The sequence below is a fragment of the Mauremys reevesii genome, linkage group 1 (assembly GCF_016161935.1).
Source record: "Mauremys reevesii isolate NIE-2019 linkage group 1, ASM1616193v1, whole genome shotgun sequence".
NCBI lineage: Eukaryota > Metazoa > Chordata > Testudines > Geoemydidae > Mauremys > Mauremys reevesii.
This window is the reverse complement of record NC_052623.1, coordinates 11,459,194-11,485,553: the sequence shown is the minus strand read 5'-3', so window position 1 is coordinate 11,485,553 and position 26,360 is coordinate 11,459,194. Positions and strand designations below refer to the sequence as shown.

At 52.5% G+C, this 26,360-nt stretch overlaps 1 protein-coding gene across 7 annotated transcripts in view; it reads left to right on the top strand.

Moving 5' to 3' along the window:
- STIM1 (stromal interaction molecule 1) overlaps positions 1-24,943 on the top strand; it is a 165,146-nt gene extending 140,203 nt beyond the window's left edge. For 4 of the 7 annotated variants that reach the window (XM_039525521.1, XM_039525511.1, XM_039525502.1 and 1 more), the window contains 7 exons: positions 287-464; positions 4,184-4,351; positions 8,589-8,689; positions 9,822-10,057; positions 11,135-11,215; positions 15,788-16,187; positions 21,888-24,943. In XM_039525521.1, the coding sequence (XP_039381455.1) occupies positions 287-464; positions 4,184-4,351; positions 8,589-8,689; positions 9,822-10,057; positions 11,135-11,215; positions 15,788-16,187; positions 21,888-22,437 (1,714 nt within the window). In that variant the 3' untranslated portion in view covers positions 22,438-24,943. The remainder of the gene's footprint in view (positions 1-286; positions 465-4,183; positions 4,352-8,588; positions 8,690-9,821; positions 10,058-11,134; positions 11,216-15,787; positions 16,188-21,887) is intronic. The other 3 variants (XM_039525536.1, XM_039525545.1, XM_039525528.1) reach the window with 3 other exon arrangements.
- Positions 24,944-26,360: the final 1,417 nt, after the last annotated feature.

The following is a 26,360-nucleotide window of genomic DNA, read 5'->3' as shown; positions in this document are numbered from 1 at the left end:
TTAGTTTCATGGCAAACTTTTCCTTGAGTTTTCTTAATGTTGGCGTTTCAGTGCCACAGAGACTCTGTGCTGAATTGTGCTTTCCCTCTGGATTTACAGCAGCATCTCTCCACTGTTATCCGTGGAGTTTCTCTGGGTTTACCCCAGTGCAGGTGAGAGCAGAGTTTGGCCTTGTATGTCTTCACGAGTGTGCAGCTAGTTATGCAGTAATTGCTTAGTGGGCTCCTTCGCCCAGGGACACACAGCCCTGCGTGCACTAGCAGTTCCGTGTGCCTGTGTGCATTAGGCTGCAGAAGGCCCAGGAGGAACACCGCACGGTGGAAGTGGAGAAGGTGCATCTGGAGAAGAAGCTCCAAGACGAGATCAGCATCGCCAAGCAAGAGGCACACCGGCTGCGGGAGCTGCGCGAGGGGACGGAGAACGAGCTGAGCAGACAGAAGTACGCGGAGCAGGAGCTGGAGCAGGCAAGCATTGCATACCATACGTACAAGCAGAAACGGGGGGCGGGACACCCACACGCTGTATGGCCATTGCTGCATCCCCCTGGGAAACACAGCTAGCCTCTCCTTAATATGCCCTGTTGCCACCGTTCTCCCAGTTGACCTTAGGGATAGGAGAGATCCAACTATTTCTGCCTTCCTCAGATAATACTTTCCCCCAAAGGCACCTTCTCATGGGGCCCATCCGTGCGGCGCTATGCAGAGGGGATCCCTGGAGAGCAACACAAGAGACACTTCCAGTGCTGAATGTGCTGCCCCTCACTCCACAGCCTCTGCCGTCCCCGAAGGGAAGGTATGGAGTTTGATCCTTCTGTGCTGAGACCCAGCCAGAGGGCCGGCCCCTTCCCCTTCGTACGGCACTTTACGTACTGTGTTTTAGGAGAACTTGAGGCAGCAATTAAATTAATTCTAAACTGCTTCTGCAATGCCTCCATCCCCCTCTTCCCCTAAGAGCCTCCAAGCAACTTAAACACCTGCTGCCAGAGTTGAGTATTTACATACAGTTTCCCAAGACAGTAGTTTCCTGTTTAGGCTATCTCACACAAATACACCTTAAAATACGCTACAGTCTAGCACAGCCACCCACGTGTTGTCATGTAAATACAAGATGTATTGTTTACATTGTGTGTGTGTCAAGTCACACCCATTGCCCCCTTCCCGCCTCTTTAAATTTGTAATGAAAGCTGAAGCCAGCGGTGACTTAACCAATCTGTTGTTTCTTAGAGGCCTTCCTGTGGGATTCATTGAGTGGGTGAGTAATGGCTTTATCCACCCAGCGTGCACTGTGTGATGTAACACAATCACCACTGAAATGAACTAGAGGCCACAGAAGTAATTCACTAGCCACTCCCACTGACTGTACAAGCCAAAGGCAACCTGTCAAAGTCTGATACTTTTGGGTCCCTGCGAATCCTGAAATCTGAGCTGCTCTTGCACCGGTTGATGCTGCTAAGATGATGATCTGGTTTTTCAAAGACCGTGTTGGAGGCTCCTACTGGAGAGCAAAGTTAGCCATGCCAGAGTTTACACACTGACCCCTTCCAGTGATGTCAAACCCGACCCAGATTATAAACCCTGCTCGTGCTTCAGTCTTTCCAGAGCCCGTTCCCCCCTTATGTATTGGTCCCTTTACTGTCATTTTACGCTGCTACTTTCCTGTTCAGTTTCTCAAACCAGATTTTTTTTGTTTCCATGTGAACCCTGCTGTTCATAAACATTTTGAGCAAATGTCCAGTCTCAGACCCAAGTGGTTCATCTCGACGGTTCTGCTCTGCCTCTGTGCTCAGCACTCCCAGGCACTCAGATACCATGGGGTTGAGTGTGGAGTCAGAACCTAGACGGATTAGAGAGGACAGAACTCCATGTATGGTAGGAGATCAGATCAGTGGAAGTTGAGATTGGTGTGGAGAGTTTAGTCCATCATGAAGATTATGATGCTGTCCCTGTATTTCTATGAACAATTTAGGTAAATTATGTTTAAAATTTATTAAAATTGCAGACAGTAGTAAAATGGTGGGTAGTTAACTCTGGAATGTGGCTGCTTTATAAGTCCCTCTAGACCAGTGGTTTTCAAACGGGGGTACGTGAGCTCTTGTCAGGGGGTACGCAAGAAAAATCCTGTAATGGCAGACAACACAGTTTGTTTGGTAAGACGTGGCGATCTAATCGTAAAGTATATTATGACCCTATCTCACATGGGGGTACGCTGTAGACTACTTTATTTGGTAAGGAGTTCACAGCCTAAAAAACATGAAATTCACTGCTCTAGACGGACTGGCAAATGTGCTGACAGACAGAATATGAAATTTCAAATGTCTGAGTGTAGTGTGATGCCCTTGGCTAGAAATAATGCTCAAGCCAAATGCAGTTTAAATGGAGCTGAGTTAGTTAACACGGTAAAGGAAACTGATCTGGGTTTACTGAGAGATTCCTTTAAACATTTACATTCTCAGTCCGGTGTGCAGCTGTCTATCCTGGAAAAAGAAAGGGTGTTCGCCAAAGCTATGTTGACACATGCTTCTTGCTAGCAAGGTGCTAACGTGGTCTGAACCCTAGACAGGACCTGCTCCAACCCCCAATAAAGTCAGTGGACAGACTCCCGTTGAGGTCACAGGGTGCTGGATCAGGGCCAGAGTGAACAGAGAGAACGCAAGTGATTCTCCTTTATTAACAATCCAAGGTGTTGTCCCAGTTACAGGGACGTGGTTAGGTTCTGCCCACACTGTAAACTTTAACTGTGTGAATATCAAATCAGGAGACAGCTGTATTTGTACTGTAGGTGGGGCCTAAATGGGTGGAATAAGTGTGGTGTAGTCATCGAAGGGGCTTGTTTAAAACATTTAGGGTTGGTGTTAGTGCTTTAAAAGAGAGAGCACACTATCTACCCCTTAAAGACAGCCTTAAACACAATAAAACCACCTGTGTTTCTAAGCAGGTTTGAGAGGTGCAGTGATTTAGGGGTTAGAATGCACTGCGGGGAACTAGGTCTTCTGGCTTCTGACCTGCTCTTGCTGTCATTCCGAATAAGCCACTTAGCGTCTTTGTACCTCAGTTTCCTCATCTGTAAAACGAGGCTAATGCCTCATGGACATTGTTTGAGGTTTAATATTTGCAAAGCACTTTGAGATCTGATGAAAGGCACTAAATATGTGTAAATTCTTGTTAATGATTACCAAAGCCACGCATTTGTCCAGGGGTTTTGCGCCTTCGCTGTGCTTGCCACCCCCGGGTTTTTGATCTTCCTGTGAACTCGGCGTTCCTTCAAGTCCAGGCCGGGGAAGAGGCTTGGCTGGACTGCAGAGAGCGGAATTGCGGATGATACATGTGACTATACTGACCAAGCAGCACACTTTGTGTCTAAATGTTTCTGTCTTTTTGCTCCAGTGTGAAAGTCTCTTTTTAACAAGCCCGTTGTGTTTGGTTTAGTCACTGCACTGAAAAGAGGCAGCTGCCTGCTCAGAGTTCTTAGCATGTCTTTGCGTGAAGGAAAGCTGCAATCCCATACCTTGCAGATCAGAAGGGAGGGGGACAGAGATTTACAGGGCTTGGAGATAAACACTCTGAATATCTTTACTCTGGGCTTGGTTCTCCTCTCATCCAGTCCAGTGTTATTGCACTAAATCAACTGTAATTACTCCTCTTTTCCCTCACACCAGTGTAAATCAGAATCAGGCCCTCCATCTTCACAGACTTAGAGAGATGGACCAGATCTGCATTGCATAAACATTCTGCTAAACCAAGCTGGTAGCTGAAGTGATAAGGGACAACCACAGCCCAGTTCCTGATAACGGTAGAGCAAAACGAATCAGAAAGGGATCGAGTCTGCAGAATGGAGGGAAGTCCTGTAGGTTGCTCCAATTGCTCATGCAGCAACTTCTCCCATGCAGGATGATCCCCAAGGAAGAGAATGGTGCTGTCCTACCGCCCTGGTAGCACAATTGTCCCATTGGCTCAGTGCACAGGAATTCTCCCTCTTATACTGACCCTAAGCCACAGCCAGGAGTGAAACTAGGCTTGCTGGAGATTTGTTTTTCTTTTTGGTGCCATTACAAGTGTTGGGGCTGAAGGCAGCTATCCGATGAAGGGACTACCTTGGAGAGCACTAACTGGAATGAAAGGGTCCCCTCCCCCTCCCCCTCCTACGCCTTCCTGTAATGCTGCTGCTGTGACTGTTTCTGTTACAGGTCCGAATGGCGCTGAAGAACGCAGAGAAGGAGCTTGAATCCCACTGCAGCTGGGCTGCACCAGAGGCCTTGCAGAAATGGCTCCAGCTGACCCATGAAGTGGAGGTCCAGTACTACAACATCAAGAAACAGAATGCAGAGAAGCAGCTGCTGGTGGCCAAAGAGGGGGTGAGAACTTCAATCTCTTTAGTCCTAAATTCTTCCCTCCCTGAGGCTGGGGAATGAAATCCATAGATATTTACAGCCTCATAGACCTAGAACGTCTCTCTCTGTGTGCTGTTCGCTCCTGCCTGCTCCCATCTCTTCTTTCTGCGAACCACCTTCTGATTGATCTTGCTTGCCTGCCGTAGTGCAATATAAGGAAATCCTTGCTTGCAGGGACTCGACCCCAGCCCTGTTGCCATGTGTTGCGCTTCGTAGCTCTGGTTTGGGGAGATACCGTGTAACATCTTGGCAATAGTATGTGACTGTTACTCGGTGCATAGAACCATAGAAATGTAGGGCTGGAAGGGTCCTTCAGAGGTCCTCTGGTTCATCGCTCCACCCTCCCCCGGCGTTGAGGCAGGATCAAGTAAACCAAGACCATCCCTGTCAGGTGTTTGTTCAACCTCTTCTTAAAGCCTCCAATAATGGGGATTCTGCTGCTTCCCTTGAAAGCCTGTTACAGAGTTTAACTATCCTTGTAGTTAGAAAGATTTCCTAATAGCTAAGCTAAATCTCCCTTGCTGCAGATGAAGGCCATTGCTTCTTGTCTTACACAGTGGACATGGAGAACAATTGATCAGCATCCTCTGTATAACAGCCATTCACATATTTGAGGTCTCCCCCTCAGTCTTCTTTCCCCAAGACGAAGCATGCCCAGGCTTTTTAACCTTTTCTGATAGGTCAGGGTTTCTAAACCGCTTATTATTTTTGGTACTTTCCTCTGGACTGTCTCCAGTTTGCCCACATCTTTCTTAAAGCATGGTGCTCAGTACTGAACACGGGAGGCCGGTGAGACCTCACTGATGCTGCAGATAGTGGGACAGTTACCTCCCGTGTCTGACATATGACACTCTTGTTAATACATCCCAGAATGATATTAGCTTGTTTCAAAACTGAATCACATGGCTGGCTCATGTTTAGTCTGTGAGCCACTCAGATCCCTTTCAGCAGTACTGCCGCCTGGCCGCTTAGTCCCCGGTTTGTAGCTCTGCATTTGATTTTTCCTTCCTAAGGGTAGTACTTTGCACTTGTCATTATTGTTTTTCATCTTGTTGATTTGAGACCAATTCTCTAATTTGTCAAGATCATTTTCAATTCTAATCCTGTCCTCCAAAGTGCTGGCAACCCCTCCAGCTTGGTGTCATCTGCAAATTTTATAAGCATTCTCTGCACTCCATTAGCCAAGTCATTAATAAAAATATTGAATAGTACCAGGCCAAGGACAAAACCCTATGGGTCCCCACTAGATACATCCTCCCAGTCTGACAACAAACCATTGACTACTACTCTTTGAGTACAGCTTTCAACCGTTTAACCACCCACCTTATAGTAATTTCATCTAAGAACATAAGAATGCCCATACTGGGTCTGACAATGGTCCACCTAGCCCAGTATTCTGTAGACTGGCAGCCACTGCCAGATGCTTCAGAGAGAATAAACATAACAGGGCAATTGTCGAGTAATCCCTGCCCTGTAGTGCAGTCCCAGCTTCTGGCAGTCAGAGGTTTAGGGACACCTGGAACTTGGGGTTGTGTCCCTGACCATCTTGGCTAATAGCCATTGATGGACCTGTCCTCCATGAACTTATCTAATTCTTTTTGGAACCCCATTATAGTTTTAGCCTTCACAACATCCTCTGGCAAGGAGTTCCACATGTTGACTGTGCATTGTGTGAAGAAATACTGCCTTTTGTTTGTTTTTAAACCCACTGCCTATTAAGTCTATTGGTGACCCCCTGGTTCTTGTGTTATGTGAAAGGTTAAATAACACTTCCCTATTCACTTTCTCCACACTATTCATGATTTTATAGACCTCATTCTTATCCACCATCCCTTAGTTTTCTCTTTTCTAAGATGCACAGTTCCAGTCTTTTTAATCTCTCCTCAGATGGAAATTGTTCCATATCACTAATCATTTTTATCGTCCTTCTCTGTACTGTTTCCATTTCAAATATATCTTTTATGAGATGGGGTGGCCAGAACTGCACAAAGGATACAAGATACGGGCATACCGTGGATTTATATAGAGACATCATGATATTTTCTCTCTTATTATCAATTCCTTTCCAAATGGTTCCTAACATTCTGTTTGCTTTTTTGACTGCTGCTGCACATTGAGTGGGTGTTTTCAGAGAACTATCCACAGTGACTCCAAGATCTCCTTTTTGAGTATTAACAGTTAATTTAGACCCCGTCATTCTGAATGTATAGTTGGATTATGTTTTCCAGTGTGCATGACCTTGCGCCACATTTCCCTACTTTGCCTGTGAGAATGTTTGTGGGCCTGGGGGAAAAGCCTAACTAAAATCAAGATATATCACTTCTACAGCTCTCCCCTATCCACTAGGCCAGACATCCTGTCAAAGAAGGAAATTAGGTTGGTTTGCCAAATCCATGTTGGCTATTGCTTATAATCCTATTAATTTCTAGGTGCTCCAAGTTGATTGTTTAATAATTTGTTCCAGTATCTTTCCAGATATCAGAGTTAGGCTGACTGGTCTATAATCCCCTGGGTCCTCTTTATAAAAACAGGTATTGGGCTTGTCATTCTCCCGTCCTCTGAGACCTCATCCATCCTCCTTGAGTTCTCAAAGGTAATTGCTAATGATTCAGAGATTGCTTCAGCTGGTTTCTTAAGTACCCTAGAATGAATTTCATCAAACCCTGTCAGCGTAAATACATGTAACTTATCTAAATATTTTTTTTAATCTGTTCATTCTCTGTTTTGGCTTGTGTCCTTCCCACTTGTTTTTGATATTAGTTGTGTTGAGCATCTGGTCACCATTAACCTTTTTAATGAAGGCTGAAGCAAAACAGGCATTAAACACCTCAGCCTTCTTGATGCCATTCATTGTTAGCTCCCCTTCCCTGCTAAGTAGTGGCCCTATACTTTTCTTCATCTTTTTCTTGCTCCTAATGTATTTATAGAACCTCTTCTTATGCCGTTTATGTCGCTTGCCGTGTGTAACTCATTTTGTGCATTAGCCTTTCTGATTTTGTTCCTACATCCTTTAAGTAGGTACTCATTTACTTTGGTACTCATGCTTAGCAATTAATCCATGTTTCCATGGACGTTTGATGACCGTGGATACATGATGATATCTAATACTGGTCCATGATACCACCAGGTACTGGTGTAATGTTTTACATTTTCAAAGTGCTGCACAAACCTTAATTAAAGCACCCAACACAGTTGTTACAGACACTTTACAGCTGGGGAAATTGAGTCACAAAGAGATGAAGTGATTTGTGCAGCGTTATACAGTGAACTAGCCACCGAGCTGGGTTAGAACCATTGAATTCTAGGCTCCCAGCCGCATACTCAGACCACTGGGCCACATTGCCGCTCACTGAGCAAGTGGCTCTTTGGTGGATAAGTTTAAACCTGCTAATGTGCATAACTAGCTGTTGCATGTAGTGTCATGCATTGTGAAACATCTGCGACAGGAACTCTCCACAGCCCCAGTGAGACCAAATCCGGCCCCCAGGGTCACACGTATTAGGGCAGTGATGTTTTTGACATGTAAAATGTGTATGTGGTCTTCACTGGCCAAGTCACTTCTCTGTTCCCAGCTGTTTAAAATCTTCTGAGCGAAGCAGAGAGCAGGAAGCTATTGCAGCCAATGTGCTTGGCTCTCTTGACATTGTACAGCAGTCAGAGGTGACAGGACAAATAGGAATTTGTCGGTCTTAACACATTCTGACCACAAACGCTGTAGCACTTCAGCCATTTCCCCGAGTAGTGTCAGCTGCAGCGTTCCTGCCCCCGGGTTGCCTTTTGCAACTCAGCAGCAAACATTATTAGAGCATAAAGACCGAGGATCTGTATGTAGAGACTTTAGAACACGGTGTTTATTTGAATCTTAAGAGGAGGCAAACCCCCATTTCAGGATGTTAGGATCCTGTTGATAAGGCTTTCGTTGGTCTTTCTGGTAACGAGCCTGTGGCGTGGGAGGAGTCCTTAGCTATACGCAGTTGTAGCTGGTGCTCTGGACTCTTGTCCTGACTCCGCTCCCAACTGACACCCTAGCCAGCATGTTACGTGGCATAACGTCCTTAGATAAAGTGACAGTTCAAGCTACTTGTGTGTGTGCAAACAGCCACAGGACTATTTCTGTCTTATCCTGTTCAGGAGATTATTGTCCTGGAGGAAACACAAGGGCTGATTGTTCCGGTGACCTTTTTCTGTTAATATATTTCAGGCTGAAAAAATTAAAAAGAAGCGAAACACCCTCTTTGGAACATTTCATGTTGCTCACAGCTCATCCCTAGACGACGTTGATCATAAAATCTTAACTGCGAAGTGAGTATCCACCGCGTGTCTTCCTGCCATTTCCCCCAAATCCCTCCCCCCCCCCCGCCACGCAGGCGGCTGTAATACACGCATGTCCGCAAGGCTGGTTTCATTTTGCTTAGACTCACTGGGGAAAGGCACAGACGTACAGCAGACTTCTACGGATCCTGACCCCAGGGAAGAGTCCTTCTGTAGTGCGTGTTCTGCACAGCCTGTTCTAAATCCATTCTGTTGCACAGCATGAATTCGTTGGCCTATTCCTTTGCCTCAGTAGACGTTGATCCTTATTTAATTCACATTTGTCAGGTTTTGATGAATGTGTGAAATGCAATGGGTAACTAGTAACATTTTACCCCGTTAAGGTGGAAAATTGAAGTCCCGACCATTTACAGGTATTACAGATCCCACGTTTCTGCTCGGAGAGAGGAATGTTCTCCCCTGAGGTTCCAGTTGGACAGGGTTTCCTGCACTAGCCTGTTGTTATATGCTGTGGCCGTGTTCCCTCGGTGGTTGGTAAAGTTGTGCATATGGCTGATAGATATATTCCTGTAAATCCCTTCCTTTCATGGTGGAAGCATTCACTGGGATTAGGAGAAGATACCTACCTGTGAACTGCATCACACTTACCCACCAAATAACCTGAAGGCTCATTTATTTATCACTACGATAAAGCTTCAGACACCACTAGCTTATTCATCTTAACATTGATTCATTCATCTTACTTGTCATAGAGTCATAGAATGTCCTTCCAGGGTTGAGATTTTCCAAGCCAGCTAGAGGTGTTAGCCCGACAGCGCCCATTAAAATCCAAACGAATTATAATCTCCTGGTCAGCTTTAAAAATCCCAACCCAAGACTCTGAGATTTGCATGGCTCAGAGCTGTATCACGATACTTTGACACTGACTCTTGTTGTCACACTGAGAACCTGTCTGGGGGTTAACACACAGAAAAATCCCATTCAGATGTGGTTACTACGCAAGGCTGTGCAAGGAGGTCTGGAGAAATACACACAGGGAGGAATCTCAGCTTAACCTTCTGACTCCCTGTTCCAGACTCACTGGGATCTTCTATCCGGTGTAATTTGTTTCCACTGTTCCTCATTTGTTTTTCCTTTTCCCTTGTTCGAATCTTGTTTTCAGGCAAGCCCTGAGCGAAGTGACAGCTGCACTGCGGGAGCGCCTACACCGCTGGCACCAAATCGAGCTGCTGTGTGGCTTCCAGATTGTCAACAACCCAGGCATCCACACGCTAGTGACAGCCCTGAACATCGATCCCAGCTGGGTGGGCACTTCCCGGCCCAACCCAGCGCACTTCATCATGACTGATGATCTGGATGATCTGGACGAAGAGATTGTGTCTCCCATGTCCATGCAGTGTATGTATCCTCTGCTAGATGATGCACACTGAGGCGAGTTAGCACTTAGCTACTGCTCCAGTGAGGGCACTGTGATACTCTAGATAGATAGGTGCAGAGAGCTGGGATATATTGGAAGGGAACGGTGTAGCCATAGTGATTTTTAAAACAACAGAGAAAGCATGAGAGTCATTCTAGTGCTGGCATGTCAGTATAAGCCCCACCTCCATTGCTGGAGATATTTGGAAGACATTAACTCCAGAAGTACTTACTAGCTCCAATGATGGAGAGACGTGTTGCTGCCCGTGTTCTTCGTGGCGGCCTAGGGTAGAAGTGAAGACAGAGCAGGAAGTTCTCAGTGTGAGCTGGGCAAAGGAAGAGAGGGCAGTGCCGCGGTTGGAGGAGCAGTGGGTCCCAGCGATAACTTGGCTGAGTCTGACTTGCAACCACTTACTAGTGATGGCTTCATTATAAGCATGACAGGTGTGCCAGCTAGAGATTTGCCTGAGGAGATGGGTTCCTGAGAACCGGCAGGCAAAAATATATCCACCAATCTTAATGGAAACCCCTGAGTACAAATTGGAGTGAAGATTCCAGATTTGATCCATACATAGTATGGGCCCTGTGCTGAATTTTCACATCTTAGATTTTGGGTGCCCCACGGGAGACCCCTAGGGCATGGGTTTCTGAGGTACTGAGCATCCGCAGTTCCTGTTCAAATCAATGGCCAAGGTTCTCAGCTGGTGAAAATCAGGCCAGCTCAGGTGACGTAATAGAGCCGTGCTGATTAACATCAGCAAAGAGCCTGTCTGGTTCACGGGGGGCTGTGTATGCTCAGCACCTTTGCAGATCAAGCCCATGGCATCTCAAGTTGGGCTCCCAACATCAGTGACCCTTCAGTGTCACTATTGCCCCACCCCCCGGGGCTCAGGAGGTGCCATTGTCTGTGTGCAGGGGCCCCTTAGGGGAGGAGGGCAGTTCTGTGGTTGATCCGTTCCTGTCCCGTTCGGGTTGAGAATGCTGCTGAGTGCCAGTGATAATTATACCTGTAAATCAAACTTTTCTCTCTCCCTTTCAAACCTGATTGGCTAACCCCAGACGCAGCCTGGCTTTTGGGGCGCAGGTTCAGTGACCGCTCGTCTATCTCCACGGAGGATCTGTCCCTCTGGAAACACCCCGGTTTGGTTCTCTTGGTTTTTTTTTCACCCGCTGGACTAAAATATATCCACAATTTTTCCAACTTTTTGGCACAAAAACTAATTCACACGCTCTTTTCCAGTGAGACATTAGCAACTTTACTAACCTCTGGGCAGAGTCTGCTGGGATGAAGAAGAATTGCATGTTAGCTCCTTCCTCCTCACTTTGTGTTTTGGATTTTTAAAACCAAGGTTTGAAAGGCAGTTTTGGTCAGGGCTTTGAGAGTAATGCTGCTCCCCTCCCCCTCCCTGGAGGACCTGGAGTGTCAATGACAACAGTGCCCTCCCTCTCTTGGGGTGATTCGGGCTGATGGAGGGAGATGTCCGCCACAGGGGTGATTGTTTTGATGCTATATACAGCACAGTGGAGACCGCATACAGCTCCTGCTTGGAGGGAACATCTCAAGCGATTCCCCACTTCCGCTGGTTAATCCTCCCTCAGTGGAAGTGTCACGATACAGAGCCTGTCTGTGTGTGATGGCGGAGGGAGAATGTGGAGCTTCCTGGAGATCTGCCTCTAAAATATCAGAGTCTGGGGTCATCCTGCTAATCAACAGAGTAGGGAGCAAGGTACCAGATGGTTAGGGCTTGATCCACCACTGGCTTACAGCAGTGGAGCTCCATTGACTTCAGTGGAATTATGCTGGGGTAAACCTGGAGTACCAAGGCAATAAGCCAGGCCCAGAAAAGCAGGCAAGGCCTTTGATGGACAATCTGTTCATATTTATGAGTCCGAGTATCCTCATGTAAAACGGGGACACACTAAGGTTGTGAGTTACCCTAGGCCACATGGGGTATGTGTACAGCAGGGTGAACACCTGTGGCTGGCCCGGGGCAGCCGACTCGGGCGCTGGGGCTGAAAAATTGCTGTGTAGACGTTCGGGCTCAGGCTGGAGCCCTGGCTCTGGTACCCTCCACCCACGCAGGGCTCCAGCTGCAGCTTGAGTGTCTACCCAGCAATTTTTAGTCCTACAGCCCAAGCCCGAGTCAGCTGACCCAGGCCAGCTGCGGCTGTGCCATAGGGCTTTTACCGCCATGTACACGTACCCACAGAGACACAGGCAGGATTTGAAACCAGGAGCCTTGATTCCCAGTCCCGTGCTCACTACAAGAGCTTGGTAAACAAAACCCAGGGACATGACAGGAGTGTAAGGGACGAAGTTGGGGGATGAACAGCATTAATAGATTCCAGGGCCAGAAGAGACCATTGTGATCACTAGTCTGACCTCCTGTGTAGGGCAGATCAGGGAACTGCCCCAGCATGGAGGAGGCGAAAGGCCCGGAGAGGAGGATGTGTCCCAGTAAGGAAAGAAGAGCCCTCAGGAGATCTGGAATCCCACAAACGTATCCTCCTCCTCCAGCTGTGTGATAGAAAAGCTGCTCCTCAGACCCCCCACCCCCGGGCCGCTTGACCGGGCCGGCATTGGTTCACATCAGCAGAGCTCCGTTTGAAGAAGCGGAAGGTGTATAGCCTGAATAGCTCCCAGATCTGGCCCCTTGCTGCTCCAGCAATCTCCTCCGGCCACCTCCCTGACGAGTGTTTCAGGGGCTAGAGATTTAGCTTCAATTTTAGCTCCACGTGACTTGATTTATTAGGTTGATTTCAGTTCAGGATCCAGCAGGAAAGAAATTCTAGAAATGTTTAGGCTGCACAGTCGAAAGAGGGCCTCTGAAAGAATCATTGGTTGCCGAGGGCAGTAAGGGAACGGAGACCCTCATCAGTGGGAATCTCCTGGAGGAAACCGTGGGGCTAACCCTGAGAGTGTTAAGACAGCAGTTTGTTTGGATTATTTTTGTTGCATTTCTTACTGTACAGTGACATTCCCCTTATACTGCACTATACCCAGGCAGTGATCACTCCGGAATCTGTACGTATTTGAACCGCAGGATGCCCTGTTCTCCTAGCTGTGGAGTGGGTGTGACAGCAGCGTTTTGCTGGTTCTTCAGTTCCCAAAAGAGCTCTCCCAGTACTTCACTTCCGAGCTTTTCTGTCCATTCACCTTTTTAACATCACTGTCTTATGTGTGTGCATCTTTAGATGCCCGAAAGTTTTGAACCCCCCTGCAAAGGAAACATACAGAACAGGACAGCCCAAAGTGCCGCCCGGTGACAAGTGTAGCCACAGTCACCCTTGACTGCCGTAGGGAGATGCAGCCTATGGAATGCTGTGTCCCAGCATGCAATGCTCTGTCTTGAGCTCAGTGGCCATTGCAGATACCAGAAGTCACTGCAGGATATATCCTTACTGAAAATGGGGGCAAGACTCCTCTGCTCCAGTTCAGGCAAATGAGGGGTGTCCCTCAGCTGGGTAACGTTCAGGCACCCTGGATAGAAGCTGTGGTGGTTTAAGGGCTTTGGGGCTTAGAATGGAAGAGCACAGAGATGTAGTAGTGCCACCAGACATCAGTGTTATGCTATAAAGCTGTGCAAAATTACTGTCCGCCAAGCACAGCTCCACCAGGGTTGCATTTAGCAAGCAACAGCTGAGAACTTCCTGTGTCACATCCTAGCTTCTCCTCATTGGAGCACCGAGTTGGGTTGGGTAGGGTCAGGGAGTCTGGAAATCAAGAAAGAAGGGGTGGTGGCCTAAACATTAATGATCCTTTATTTCAAGATCATGACCTTTTTATTTCAAGGATTCTGGTACTCAGCAATTAAAAAAAAAAATCTGTATGGAAGTTCAGGCAAGAAATGCATTGCAGCTGATAATTACCACATTAGAAATGCATTGCAGCTGATAATTACCACATTAGAAATGCATTGCAGCTGATAATTACCACATTAGAAATGCATTACAGCCCATAATTACACACACCAGCTAAAGCACGCTGTGAATCCACAGCTGGGAATGGTCAGACTTTGAAGGTAGTCATTTCCACTCAGTGCTGGTTCCTGGGCATAATTTTATAAATGCTCAGTGTGCACTGGATAAGGACTTATCTTACAAGCACTCTCCACTCTCAGAGGGTGAGATTTACCCTTTGCAGAGGGACTGGCTTATGTCCCAAGTTAGACTTTAGTGCCTAGGCCATGTGCTGGCCTCCTGTCCAGGGCCGAATTTCACCCCAAGTCGGTTCTACTCTGAGAAATGACTCTGTAATGCCCTCCTGGTGCTCCGTGTTTATCAGTGCGCAGTGCCTTGAACAGCAGATATAAGTAGCGGTGTTTTTTCTGTCTTTTGGCCTGGGGAGCACCACTACTAGTCTATGTAGGTTTTAGACTGCGCTCATCACTGGAGCATCTGAACAATTACTCCTAGATCCTGCAGGCCAAGCTCTGCCCTCGGTGACACCTGTGCTGCTGCACCGCTTTCAGATTATACTCTGACTTGTCCGCCTGTAATTTGGCCTCAGAACCTTATTCCAAGAGACGCTTACGATGAGACTTGATTGCGATCTACAAGTATGTACAGCGCAAGTCTTTTTAATCTAGCAGACGCAGGTACAGTGAGATCCAATGGTCAGAAGCTGAAGCTAGAAAAATCCAGACTAGAAATAAGGTGCAACTTTTTGAGGGTAATTAACAACATTGGAACAACTCACCTAGGAGCTTGGTAGATTCTTCATCACTTGAAATCAGTGTGTTGAGATTTGAGGCCTTTCTAAAGGATGTGCTGAAATGAAAGTTATGGGCTTGATGCAGGGAAGAGTGGGTGAGGTTCTCTGGCTAGTGCTATGTAGGAGGTCGGATTATAAAATCGCAATGATCTTTTCTGGCATTAAAAGCTGTGACAATGCATGAGAAGGAAAGGAGCCAGGTTGGCTTTCAGAGTCTAAGATGAATTTGGTATGGAAAAAAAATCTTGCAAACTGAGCACTCTGATGTGAAAAGGGAACTGGCTGATGTCATTTTTCAGAGCAGATCTGCACTTGGTGGGTGTAAATAATGAAAAACGGTAACTATCCCTACTAACATTGGTTAGACCAGCTGATACATCTCAAAAAGTACTCCCTTGTCTTGCACTGGGCATCTCAGCCATCCAACCCTGCAGACAAAGGCACACAGTGAAAGCACTGAGAGCTTCCTGCACCTTAATGGAAGCTTTCCCTGTGCTTCAGTTGAAGTGCAACTGTACTTAATCAAAGGACAAATCGTGCTCTCAGCAGCAAAGGGGTAACTCTGGAGCATTTCCTTTGAATCAGTGCAAATACACTGGGGTAGAACTGGTATCAGTAAAATCAAAATCAGACCCCTTGCTTCAGTCTCAAGCTAGTAATATAAACCTCTGATAGTGCACACTCCTCTCTGGTCACCTATGACAAGCATGGGGATCAAATAAGGGATGTAAAATCCTGGTTCTCTTGGGCTGGTCATTGATCGAAGCAGAAGCAAAGACGTACCGCCTCTTCTGTTTCAAATCGGCACAGCTCCCGGCACCCCAGACGGGCTGGGGTGGCTGAAAGGGCCAAAGCGGTGCTCCATTGGCATAGAGTTTGATTTTCTGTGACCTGTAATGCTGACATGGGATGGTGGCTTTATGCCAGTGCAGCCTGGCTGGTTTAGTGCACAGATCCTTCTCCAGCTGCACTCAGTGTTCTCTTCTCTGTCGTTACAGCTGCCCCCTTGCCGAGCGGTGTCCGCCAGCGCGTCGTGGACCCGCAGCACTCCCTCGGATCTCAGAGGTTGGTAGAGAGTTACGTGCATGGCCAGAACGAGCCAGGCCAGCCTGCCCATTACCTGACAGGCAGAGTTGCTCTCCGTCGAATGCACAGCCTCACTTCTGGACAGTCTTTTAGTTCCGACGCTCATGGAACCAGCCCAGCGTCTGTCACCACCGTCTCTTCCACCTCTTGCTCCTCCACCGCCACCACCACTGCATCTTCTCCTGCTTGCCATGCCCACCCTATCTATTACCATCACACCTCCTCCTCTTATATCCTCCAGCTGGACTCCACCCCTGACCTGCCCCCTCCTGATGTCACCTCGGGGATTCGCTGCCACACTGAGAGCTTTGGGTATACCGCTCCTTCTTTTCTAGCTCCCTCTAGCCTGCCGTGCCTCGGAACTGGTGCTTGCTGTGGCGTTCTTCCTCCTGGAGTCCTTGTACCCTTTCCCTTCGGGCTATAATCGTTCCTTGGTTTCTGCAGCTTTTGCTTCCTTAGCCTCTCTCCTGTGTAAGCGGAGCCGTTTTAGGAACTTGGTCCAGTGCCTCATCTGTCCTCTCAGTGGTGATTAACCAGTGAGGTGCTGTGGTTTTGGCTGAGAATTGCCTGTGTCTCCGAATAAATCGGTCTTTTATGTGGGTGCTGTGCCTGCGGGAACAAAGGTAACACGACTAATCAAACAAACACTGACCTTATTTGAAACTTTGTCTCATCTTTGGCTCTTCCCAAGCAAATTGCAAATGAGTGTAAGTGGTTAGCTCCTGGCGAGCGCTGCTGGGAGCACGCGGCAGGAGCTGAAGTGCCCCATTGTGTTCAGGGGGTGACATGGACCAGCAGGATCCAGGGGACTTTTGCTCAGACTGACACTCTCCTCTGTGTCTCAGCAATGGATGGCCGAGTGATGAGTGTCTCAGCTGTAGGTTACCAGCTGTAGTCCGGTCCATGTCCGTAATGACTAGGAGGCAGTGATGGCTGTTTGGTGGCCTATGGGAAATGACTTAGTGGACTTGGTCCAGTTCAGACCATCTCACTGCTGATCAGAAGCCCTGTGAGCAGTGTCAGCAGAGAGGCCTTGGGAACTGAATGTCCTCTTCCTCCCTAGACGGGGTCCTTCTAGAAGATGGCTGAAGCCCACTGTGACGAGAGCTTGTGCTGACACTGCTCATGTTCCTAGCTGTTCTGTGGCTGAAGTAGAGGATTCCACTTCTTGTGCTGCCCAGGGCGCCTTCCGCCACAATTCAGTTCACACACAAAACAAACAGGACAAGCTTCTCCGCTTATCACAAGGATGTGTCTTGAGAGCACCTTTTGGGTCATGGGATTGAGGATAGCAGGCAGAGAATCTACCACTGTTAGATTAACTTCCAGCAGGCCCTAGTTCAGGACAGAAGCTGCTGTTAAGCACACAGTTACGGAAGGAGTATGGTCGAGTGCTTAGGGCCTGGGACTAGGGTTCTGGGTTCAGGTGTTCTGGATTCTCTTCCAACTTCTCACTTCTCTGGACCCAGTTTCCTCATCTGTAAAACTGAGAATTCTCTCCTAGCTCAGTGGCAGTGTTAAATAATGAGTGAGTGGCAAATGGCTGGAGATGGGAGGAGATGCTAGAGAAGTGCAAAGCGCAGCCCACTGCATTAGTAGTAGTCGCCCTACTTGTACATACTGCCCAGGTTATAATCAACTTGGCCAGAACTTTCCACAGCCTGGGCTTCAGCTGCCCGACTCTCACGCCCCGCCTTTGTGTCTCAAAGCAGATCTCTCCGAGACGAGGGCTGTTGGTTCAGTATGTTCCTGATGGCCCAGAGCAACCTCTGAGCCACGGGCCACAAATCACAGCTCTTGTAAAGCACAAACTAATGGTGCGTTTTAGACGTGTGCATTCTGGAGCAACAAGCCTTGTGAACATTCACGTGGGAGACTGGCCCTGCCCATGCTCCATAGCGGGTTATTAAACAGCACCGCCTTGGCTCATTTATGGCTTGTGGAAGGGGAGCAAAGAACCATTTGAATATAATTTAGGTGAATTGCTTGCCAAATTTCAGTCCAGTCGGGCCTGTCCCGTTTGGTCTGGAAACAGCTCCCATGGCAAGGTACAGCTCTGAGTAAGTTCTTACAACCCAGTGTCCAGTCCTTGGAAAAGGGGGTTACACTAGGAGCCTTGACATCAGCTTGAAGGGCAGTTTGTCACGAGAAGCGGCATCTCACTCCCCAGAGCTGTTTGCTGCTCTGGGCAGATGTGCATGTTTGCTGGCCCTGTGAAAAGCCCAGGCCTGCAGACCAGTAAGTCCGAGGCCGCAGGGGGCTCGGCTTGATCCTCAGCTCCCGGGCAGAGGTCGCTTCTGACCCTGACTGTCGTTTTCAGTGAAAGAGCGAGATTTGGGATTTGTTTCTGCTCTGTGCCCAGGGAGGAGACCTGCCGGCAAAAGGGCACTTCCTTAGCACCGGACACCCCTGCCCCATTGAGAATGTCTCCTGGAAGGGTAGCCACCAGTGCGCTCTCCAGAGCAAGGGCCCGAGGTGGGAGGAGAGCTGGGCGGTTAGGCCCCCAGGCTTCATTCACCTCTTGTTTAATTTGCATTTGTGTCAAATTGCATCTTTTTATTGCACTTCTCTAGTCCTTTTTGTCTGAGGAGCTCAGAGCCTCTCCAAGGCATCACTTGAGCCATGCAACATCCCCAAGAGAGATGAGCATGACATGGGGAAACTGAGGCACAGAGCCCCCCCCCCCCTCTGAGAGTCAGTGCTGGAGTCAGGAACAGACCCCAGGAGTCCCCATGACACAGGCGGGTACCGCCCCAAACTCTGTGATATAATGCATGGCTCTTTTTAGCTCCAGCAACGCCCAGGAGACAGCTGCTGATGAGCCTTTGCCAGGGAAGTGTCTCTGCCAGCCTCTTCCTTTCCCCTAAGGAAAGAGAGAGAGTGAGTAGCTCTGGGCACTGCATCATGCTTAGCAATCTGCTTCCTCCATGTCCCGCAAATACTGACAGACCCTTCTCTAAAGGCCGGGCCACTGGATTGACTGTCACAAACTCCTCACTCTTCACTTCTCTTTTGCAATTGGCTTCAGAGGACCTGGTGCAAACAAGGTCAGCGCTGTTCTGGTTTTGGAGACTGGTGTGTGTCTTTGAATGCTAACATTCAGGGATGGGGGTGGCGGATGCTCTGTGCACAGAGGTTTCTGCTCTCCACCGCCTGCTCCTGAGCCGTGCCAGTGGTTCCCGTGTGGCGGGGAGGGGGCGGGCGATGGAGTCTTCCGCCTGGGTGCCCTTCGTCTATAAGGTGGGAGCAGGGGCTGGTGCCAGAGCCATTAGATGGGGTGGGAATTAATGATGGGGCTCCCCAGTGAGTCGGGGCCTCTTCCCAGTCCCAGGCTGCTTGATGCTGAGGGCAGCAGCGTAACCAAACTGCAGGTCAGGCCCAGCTCCGCTGTAAGCAAAGCTGTGTGACGCTCCCCTTGGAGTAGAGCTGGGCCCCCGCTGGCAAAGGCAGGGACCAGAAGAAAGGAAAACAAGGCCCGTGTGTACTGGGTGGGGAGCCAGGCCCTGCTCTGGCACGCTCGGGCTGAACGGCCTTGACCCCATCCGTAGAAAGGTCAAGAGTACCTCACCCCCCGCGGGGCCCGTGTGATACGGGCAGTGGAAGCCTGTTGAGAGAAAAGCACTCAATGGGCAGCAGAGACCAGGGCAGGCGAGGAGCCCCCTGTTCTGCCTTTCCCCTTCCATTCTTCCACATTCTGCTGCTCATCCCGTTCCTGTGCCCCTCCCCTCTCTCATCCACCCCCAGCACTCGCCAGACCTGGACTAGTGAGTTAGGTGAGCGTAGAAAAGAACATGCAGCAATCTGTAAATCAGACGTTCATGCCATTGGCCTCACACTGTCAGTCATGTGGCTTTGGTGCCTGTGAACACGCTTGGCTGCATTTACAAAAAAAGTCAAACACTGTAACGACGCAGCCAAGACTTGCAAAAACAGGGACCCAAAGTTAAATGCTGGAGTCCTTATTTTGGCACCCAAATCGGTGACCTGGTTTTCCATAAAGCTGAGCACCTGGCTGCTCCCACGGGAGTCAGTGGCTGGGGGTTTCTGACGCACAAGTCCCATGAAAACCAATGGGATTTGTGCTCCAAGTCACAGGGGTAAATCTCAGCCACTGGCTCCAAGAAGAGCCGCTAGGCGTCCCAGCTTTCGGAAACCCAGGCCACCAATTTGGTTCCAAAAGGAGGGCTCGGCAGTTTAACTGGAGGCACCGGGTTTTGAAAGTCTTGGCTTCAAGTGGCTGGTTCAGGAGCAACAGCTGGGCAGGACGGTAGCGCCTAACCTCTCTTCTTCCCCTGCACCCTTCCTGCTTCCTTCTCTCTCGTCCCTCTTGTCTCTGGATCCCTCTCCCCTTCTCCCGCCCTCCAGCCACTACCGAGGGCCGTATGGTTAGTCCCTGGCGCTGAAGGCGGGGGGGTGGGCCGAGGTCCCTGGGGCCCGTACCAAAGGCTGCCATCACATGGGCGATGGTCTCGCCCTGTGAGAGGAGCCTGTGCAGGGATAGGACTGGCAGTTTTATCGAACAAGAGCATGGTCCACTTGACCTCTCATTACGCAGGGTCCCGTGAGTCCGGCAGAGGGTTTTCTAGAGCCAGCGGGGGTAGCTGTGGAGCCTGCTGGCTGCAGCAGTGTCGGGCGAACCCATTGCACCCCAACCGCTAGTCAGAACTGAGGGTGCAAAGGGAAACTTGTGGCTCTGCAGCCCTCCCTGCCTTCTCCGCTCTGCAAAGACCAAAGATCCCCTGAGGATTGGCTCACCACTGGCCAATCCCTTCCCAACGCGAGGCTGGTGCCACAAACCCCTGTGCAGTCTGGCTGGCAGGGCCGGTTGTGCATCAGGAGCGTTCATTCAGGCATGGCTTTGCGTGGGAAAGCCTCACCTCGAAGCGTGACGCTTGCAGTTCGAGGTTTGCACTGGCTGCCTCGGCGGCGGGGTGGGGGACAGCCAGGCGAACGCTGTCTGTCTTAGGTCAGTCTGCAGCCTTCAAGCGGAGAGGGGCTGTGTGCGCACCTGCAGGCTGAGATAATGCAGTGGGACCTTGCTCTGTTCAAATGAGACCCGGGGTATCGGCATCAGCACCATGCCGTGGCCCCTGGAGAGCAGCACTCACTCTGGGGGGAGATCCACTCCTCCGTCCTGCTCCTTTCTCTCCGTTCACGGCAGTCCCCGGGGAGAGCTGTGGGGTTTGGAGGGTAAAGTCACAGGAAAGGTTTAAGTGCCGCTACCAGAGGGTGGGGAGCTCCCTGCCCAGGCAGAGCTCAGCCGGCTGGAGGAGATGCCTGCTGCCGCCGTGTTGCTGATGGTTGTTACGCCCCTGTGAAGGGCTAAGTGGAGTGAAGCTGAACTCCTGCAGCTGTCTGAGCCCAGGAAGTGCAGGGCCAATGGACCAGGTCCTGTGAACAGGCCCCAGGTCCCTCTGTGCTGCCCCCACGGTCCCTGCACTGTCCGACAGTGGAGTTTCTCCCTGGCCCAGGGTGGCCGGATGTCTCGATTTTATAGGGACAGTCCCGATTTTTGGGTCTTTTTCTTATGTAGGCTCCTATTACCCCCATCCTGATTTTTCACACTTGTTGGTCTGGTCACCCTACCCTGGCCTTAGGCCCAGCCCCGATTCCAGGCACAAGGGTGCACCCCTAACACGGACAGCCAAAGCTAGGGAGCCTGCCCTGGTTCCCACTAGCTGCAAACAGCAGCTCTGCTCCATGTGCCAAGTAGCATGCAGGGGCAGGGCAAGTCCTCGCTCGGTTGGGCCTGCCAGCAGCCACCCCTGGAGGGGAAGCACAGCGGTAGAGCAGGACGGGGCCCGGCAGGAGCCGAGCAGCAGGACTGGTTTGCTCTGGAGGCTTGTTGCAAGTTTCTCCCTGCAGAATAACACATGAGAGAGTTCCACTGTGTTAGCTGGGCTGAGCCATGGTGCATGGGTGTGTGTGTGCACGTGTGTGTGTGCACGTGTGCGTGCGAGGCTCCTCCGGGCACGGGACGCTGTTGTGACCTCCTTCTCCTCCCGCCCACAGGGACCTAACTCACTCCGACTCCGATTCCTCCTTCCCGTACATGAGCGACCATCAGCGCATCCCAGGCTCTGCTCCCAAGCTCCTGGCCGCCAGGGCCCCCCTGCTGACCAGGTGCGCAGAGGAGGCGGCTTCAGGCCACCCTGCCGGCTGCACCCCGACCTCCAACGGAGGCAGCAGGCACGGCGAGGCCTCCTCGCTGGGGGCTTTGCAGGAGCGGCTGGCCGAGAGCCCGGTGGTGGCAAAGAAGATGATGATGCTGAACCATGGTATGGAGAAGTCCGCCAGCCTCGGGGAGATCAGCCACGCGACGGCAGGCAGGCAGAGCCACTCTGATTCCTCCCGCTCACACAGCCCCAGCTCCACCGAGCCCGACACGCCCTCCCCCATCTCTGACTCCAGGCCCGGCAATGCTAAGAACACCCGCATCCCGCAGCTGGCCGCCAAGAAGAACGCCGGGGAAGAGGACAGCGGCTCCACGGGCGAGGAGACTGACTCCAGCCAGGGCAAGAAAAAGTTCCCCCTAAAGATCTTCAAGAAGCCCAAGAAGTAGGAGGAGGAGGAAAGCCAGCCACCAACCCAATCCATTGGGCAGGGAGGGGCGGGGCACAGAGCCACGGGCGAGGGCACCTTCCCACCCCTTCCAGGAGCCACATGGGTGGGGTGCTTGCAACTGCCCCCCCCCCTCCTCCCCGCCCCCAGAACCCCTCTGCCTCCCAATCAAGTTATGTAAAATCTGCAGGGGGAAGAGCTATTTCAATGTATTTATTTCCTGAGGTGGAAACCAGCCGCCCTTCTCCCTCCCTCCCTCCCGTTCAGTAGCCCCCTGCTTTGCTGTGCATGGCTTCTCCTGACTCCCGAGTGCTCCCGCCTCCCCTCGCCCACACGGCAGTTAGGGTTTGGTTAACGGGCTTTGATTTTTCCCCTTTCGGCTTCTTCGGGACTCCTGCATGCGCGGCTCCTGCTCAGCTCGAGAGCCCCACCGGGGCGGGGTCCCTGGCCCAGACCCCCCGCTTGCATCTATGCACCCGCCGGGCTTTGGCCTCCCTCTCGCCTGGGCTGGGGCAGCGGCTCCGGGCGGTCAGGGCCTAGTCCTGGCTACTCAGGGTTGAATCCGCTGCGTGGCTTTGCAGCTCTCGGGGGGGGGGGGGCAGTGTAGGGCACCTGGGGACAGATGCCCCGTGGCTGGGGTGACTGGAGGAGGACGGGGCTTATGCGTTTTTGGCAGGGGAAAGCAGAAGGCGCCTGCCAGCGAGTGGGTTCAGGGCTTTGTGTGGAGGGCGCAAGGGCCTGGCCGGTGTTTCTGCATTCAGGAACCGTGGCCAAGTCTATTCTAGGCACTGTTTGTTTCTTTAGCTGGCTCAGGGGATGGCTGCAGCCTGCCGGGTGGGGGCCTGCTCGGTGAGGATCCCCCAGCAGGCCCTGCTCTGGCTCAGCCTTCCCCGCCGCTGGAGCTGGAGCTGGGCTTCCCTCGGCCAGGGACGCACTGGGCAAAGGAAATCGGGTCCGGGGGAGGCAGGTGCTGCGAACCCCAGAGCAGCCTCCCACCAGGTCCCGGGGCCGCAAGCCGAGTGGGGACAGCCAGGCCCCTTCACTGAGCTGCCAGGGTTAGGGCCAGAGGCTGGGCTGCTCCCCGGGACCTGGCCCCCGCGGGTTGGGGGTGAATGAGAATTGGGGGAGGGGCTGCAATGGCTTGAGGGGGAGTCGGCTCTGCTGTGCACCGAGGAGGGACTTGGCGGTTCTAATGCTGCCCGGCCTCCGGGGCGTCCTGCCTGCTGTGATTGCTGGGGGTGCCACAGCAGGAGCACAAGGCCAGGCTGGGGGCGCTCGGTGGTTTCTGGGGCGGGCGGAGTTCTTACTTCCCAGGGCAGCTGCAGGCAGCCTGTGTCTGCCCCTCGGGGCTGGGCTGCTGCAGGGGGAGCAGCATGGGGAGGGGACGGGAACCAGAGCCGTCTCTTCGGCTGGTGGGACGCCTGCTGCGGCCGCATGGCCAGGGAGGAGCGATTGGCCTCGGCCACGCTCTGCTCTGCCCCGGGGGGGGTTCCCCTGTGCAGCTCTGCTCCCTGTTTAGACTAGAACCAGGCCGGAGGGGCCAGCAGCCGAGAGCCCCCCAGTGCCCCCAGCTGGAGCAGTGTCAGTGACCGATTGACCCACTGACTTGCTACCTCCACGTGGACGGCTGGAACCTGTCTGCAACCTTCACTTGAAGGAGAGCACCCAGCCCCCCCACCCGCCTGTGCACTGCCCCCCACGCCTGATCCCTCCCCCCACGGAGCCCCATGGCGCTGGGCCTGGCGTGCTGCCTACTCGATTGTGGAGGAAGCCTGTGCTCTCGGGGAGCAGGGCTGGCTGCAAGGCTCCTTGGGGAGGGGAGGGGAGGGGAGGGCTGGCGGGGGCCTTTGCTTGGAGCTGGTGTAATGAGGTGTTTTAGAGCCGGTAGCTAGACGATTATTGTTGCTTTGAGAGCAGTGAAAAATCCTCCACATTGATCAAGTGCCTGCGATTCCTCACGCTCCTGCCCCCTGGCTGCTGCTGGCCCCCGTGTCACCCGCGAGCCCCAGCGAGAGGGGCCAGCCCCTCGTCCTGCTGCAGGGGCGGTGGCCAGCTCGTGCCAGGGAGCCCGGGTCCCAGCCCTTTCCTGACGGTCCGTGATGGGTGTTACGCCAGCTTGGGGCCGGGCCCGATCCACACAGCTTGGATCGCGCTGGGCGGTTTCAGAGCAGCTCCGCTGGCTTGGGAAAGGCCCCCACACCCCGCTGAGGGAAGCCCTGGGGCCGTGCCTTGCCGCAGTGCCCAGCTCCCTCCTGGCAGTGGGTCCAGAGCAGGGTGGGAAGGGCCCCGGAGAGGTGTCTCTCAGCCCACCCCCAGCAGGCCCGGCTGCTGTGCTGCTTCCTCCCTGCTCCGAGCACGGCCCGTGGGCAGGGCACCCCACGCCGCTGCTTGCTGGAGAAGGTGGTGCCATTTATAAAGCAGCGATTGTGCCGCATCTGCCAAGTCTGATTTGTTTTGTCATTTCATAAAACTGTTTTCAATCCAATAAAGCATGTAGGAGATTTTGAGCGAGGGGCTACGGGTCTCTTCTTGGCTGGCTCAGGCGCTGCTGCGAGGAATGGGGGCCCGCCAGCCTGCACCGGGCACGAGAGGTCGAGCCTCAGGGGCTGCCAGGCCCCCACACGCAGCTCCGCTGCCCTGGGCACTCGCCGCTTTGCAGCCTGGTAGGATCCCTGCAGCCCTTCACCTAGATACACACCCTGTACCGGGGGTGGAAAGAGGCTGCTGGGGCAGCACTGATGCACTGGCGGGGGCTGGCACAGTTACCCTGTAACTGAAGTGCAGCTGGTGTGGCCCCAGGGCCACATGTAGCAGCCAGGGGGGCGTGAGGTGCCCTCTAGCAGCCCCCCCCCATGAGCTGGGGGATCTCTCAAAGCAATCACACGTGGGGGGCCAGGGCTCTGCCTGCCCCCCCCACACATGTCACTAATAGGGTCACAGCCCAGTGAATGTGCCAGCCCTGAACACTCTGCCAGCTGTCCCAGGTGTGGCAGGGGCACTGCCCCCCCACACCAGGCCCCTGGGGGAGTGAGGGCCTTGCTCCCAGCAGGCCAGGCCCAGGGCAGCCTGCACCACGACAAAGTGGCCCTGCAGCCACCGGAGCTCCCGCCCCAGACGATCCCCGCACGCCCCGCTGGGAGCCTGTGCCCTGCACCGGGGAGAGCCGAGCTGGGCATGGCTGCGGGTGGCCCTGGTACAGGAAGCTGCAGAGATAAGTTCAGTGTCAGCCCGGCACTGGCTGGGGTGGGGCTCAGACCAGGCACAGCCAGCGCCCAGCAGGCAGGACCAGAAGCATCTGTCTCCCCCGCTGGCCTTGGGCATGAAAAGCCCTGAGCCGCCTGAGGTGAGCGACTGGAGCCGCCTGTTGGCATCAGAGCCCGGGGAGCACAAACTAACCCAAAGCCGCCCACGTGCCCATGGCTGGAACGACCAGTCCAGCCCCGCCCCGGTTACACTAGGCTGGGCCTGGCCGCCTTTCCAGTAGGCTCTAAATCCTCCTGCAGGGCCCCGAGGAGCCTGGCCTGGCCCCCCCCAGCTCGTCCTTGGGGCAGCTCGACCAGGCCTCGGGCATGCAGCTGGCCCTGAGCCGGTGGCTGGGCTGGGGCTACAGCAGCTGCGGGGGGTGGAGAGCTGCCCTTGTGCCAGCAGGTCTCCTCCAGCTCCCCAGGCCCTGGCAGCGCCGAGGGGTCAGCACTCAGCCCCCAGGAGCCAGCGGGGCACCTTAAACCTAGAGCGCCCAGTTCGGCGAAGGGCTGGCACTGGCCCCTGCCCAGCAGGCAGAGCTCACGCCTCTCCTCGGCAGCTGGGCTCCAGGCCCTGGGGAGAGGCCTGCCCCAGCCCTGCCCACGGGAGCCCAGCTCCAGCCTTTCTCCCCCTCGCTGTGCGCTGAGCTGGGGCACGAGGAGCCAGCCTGGGAGCACCCAG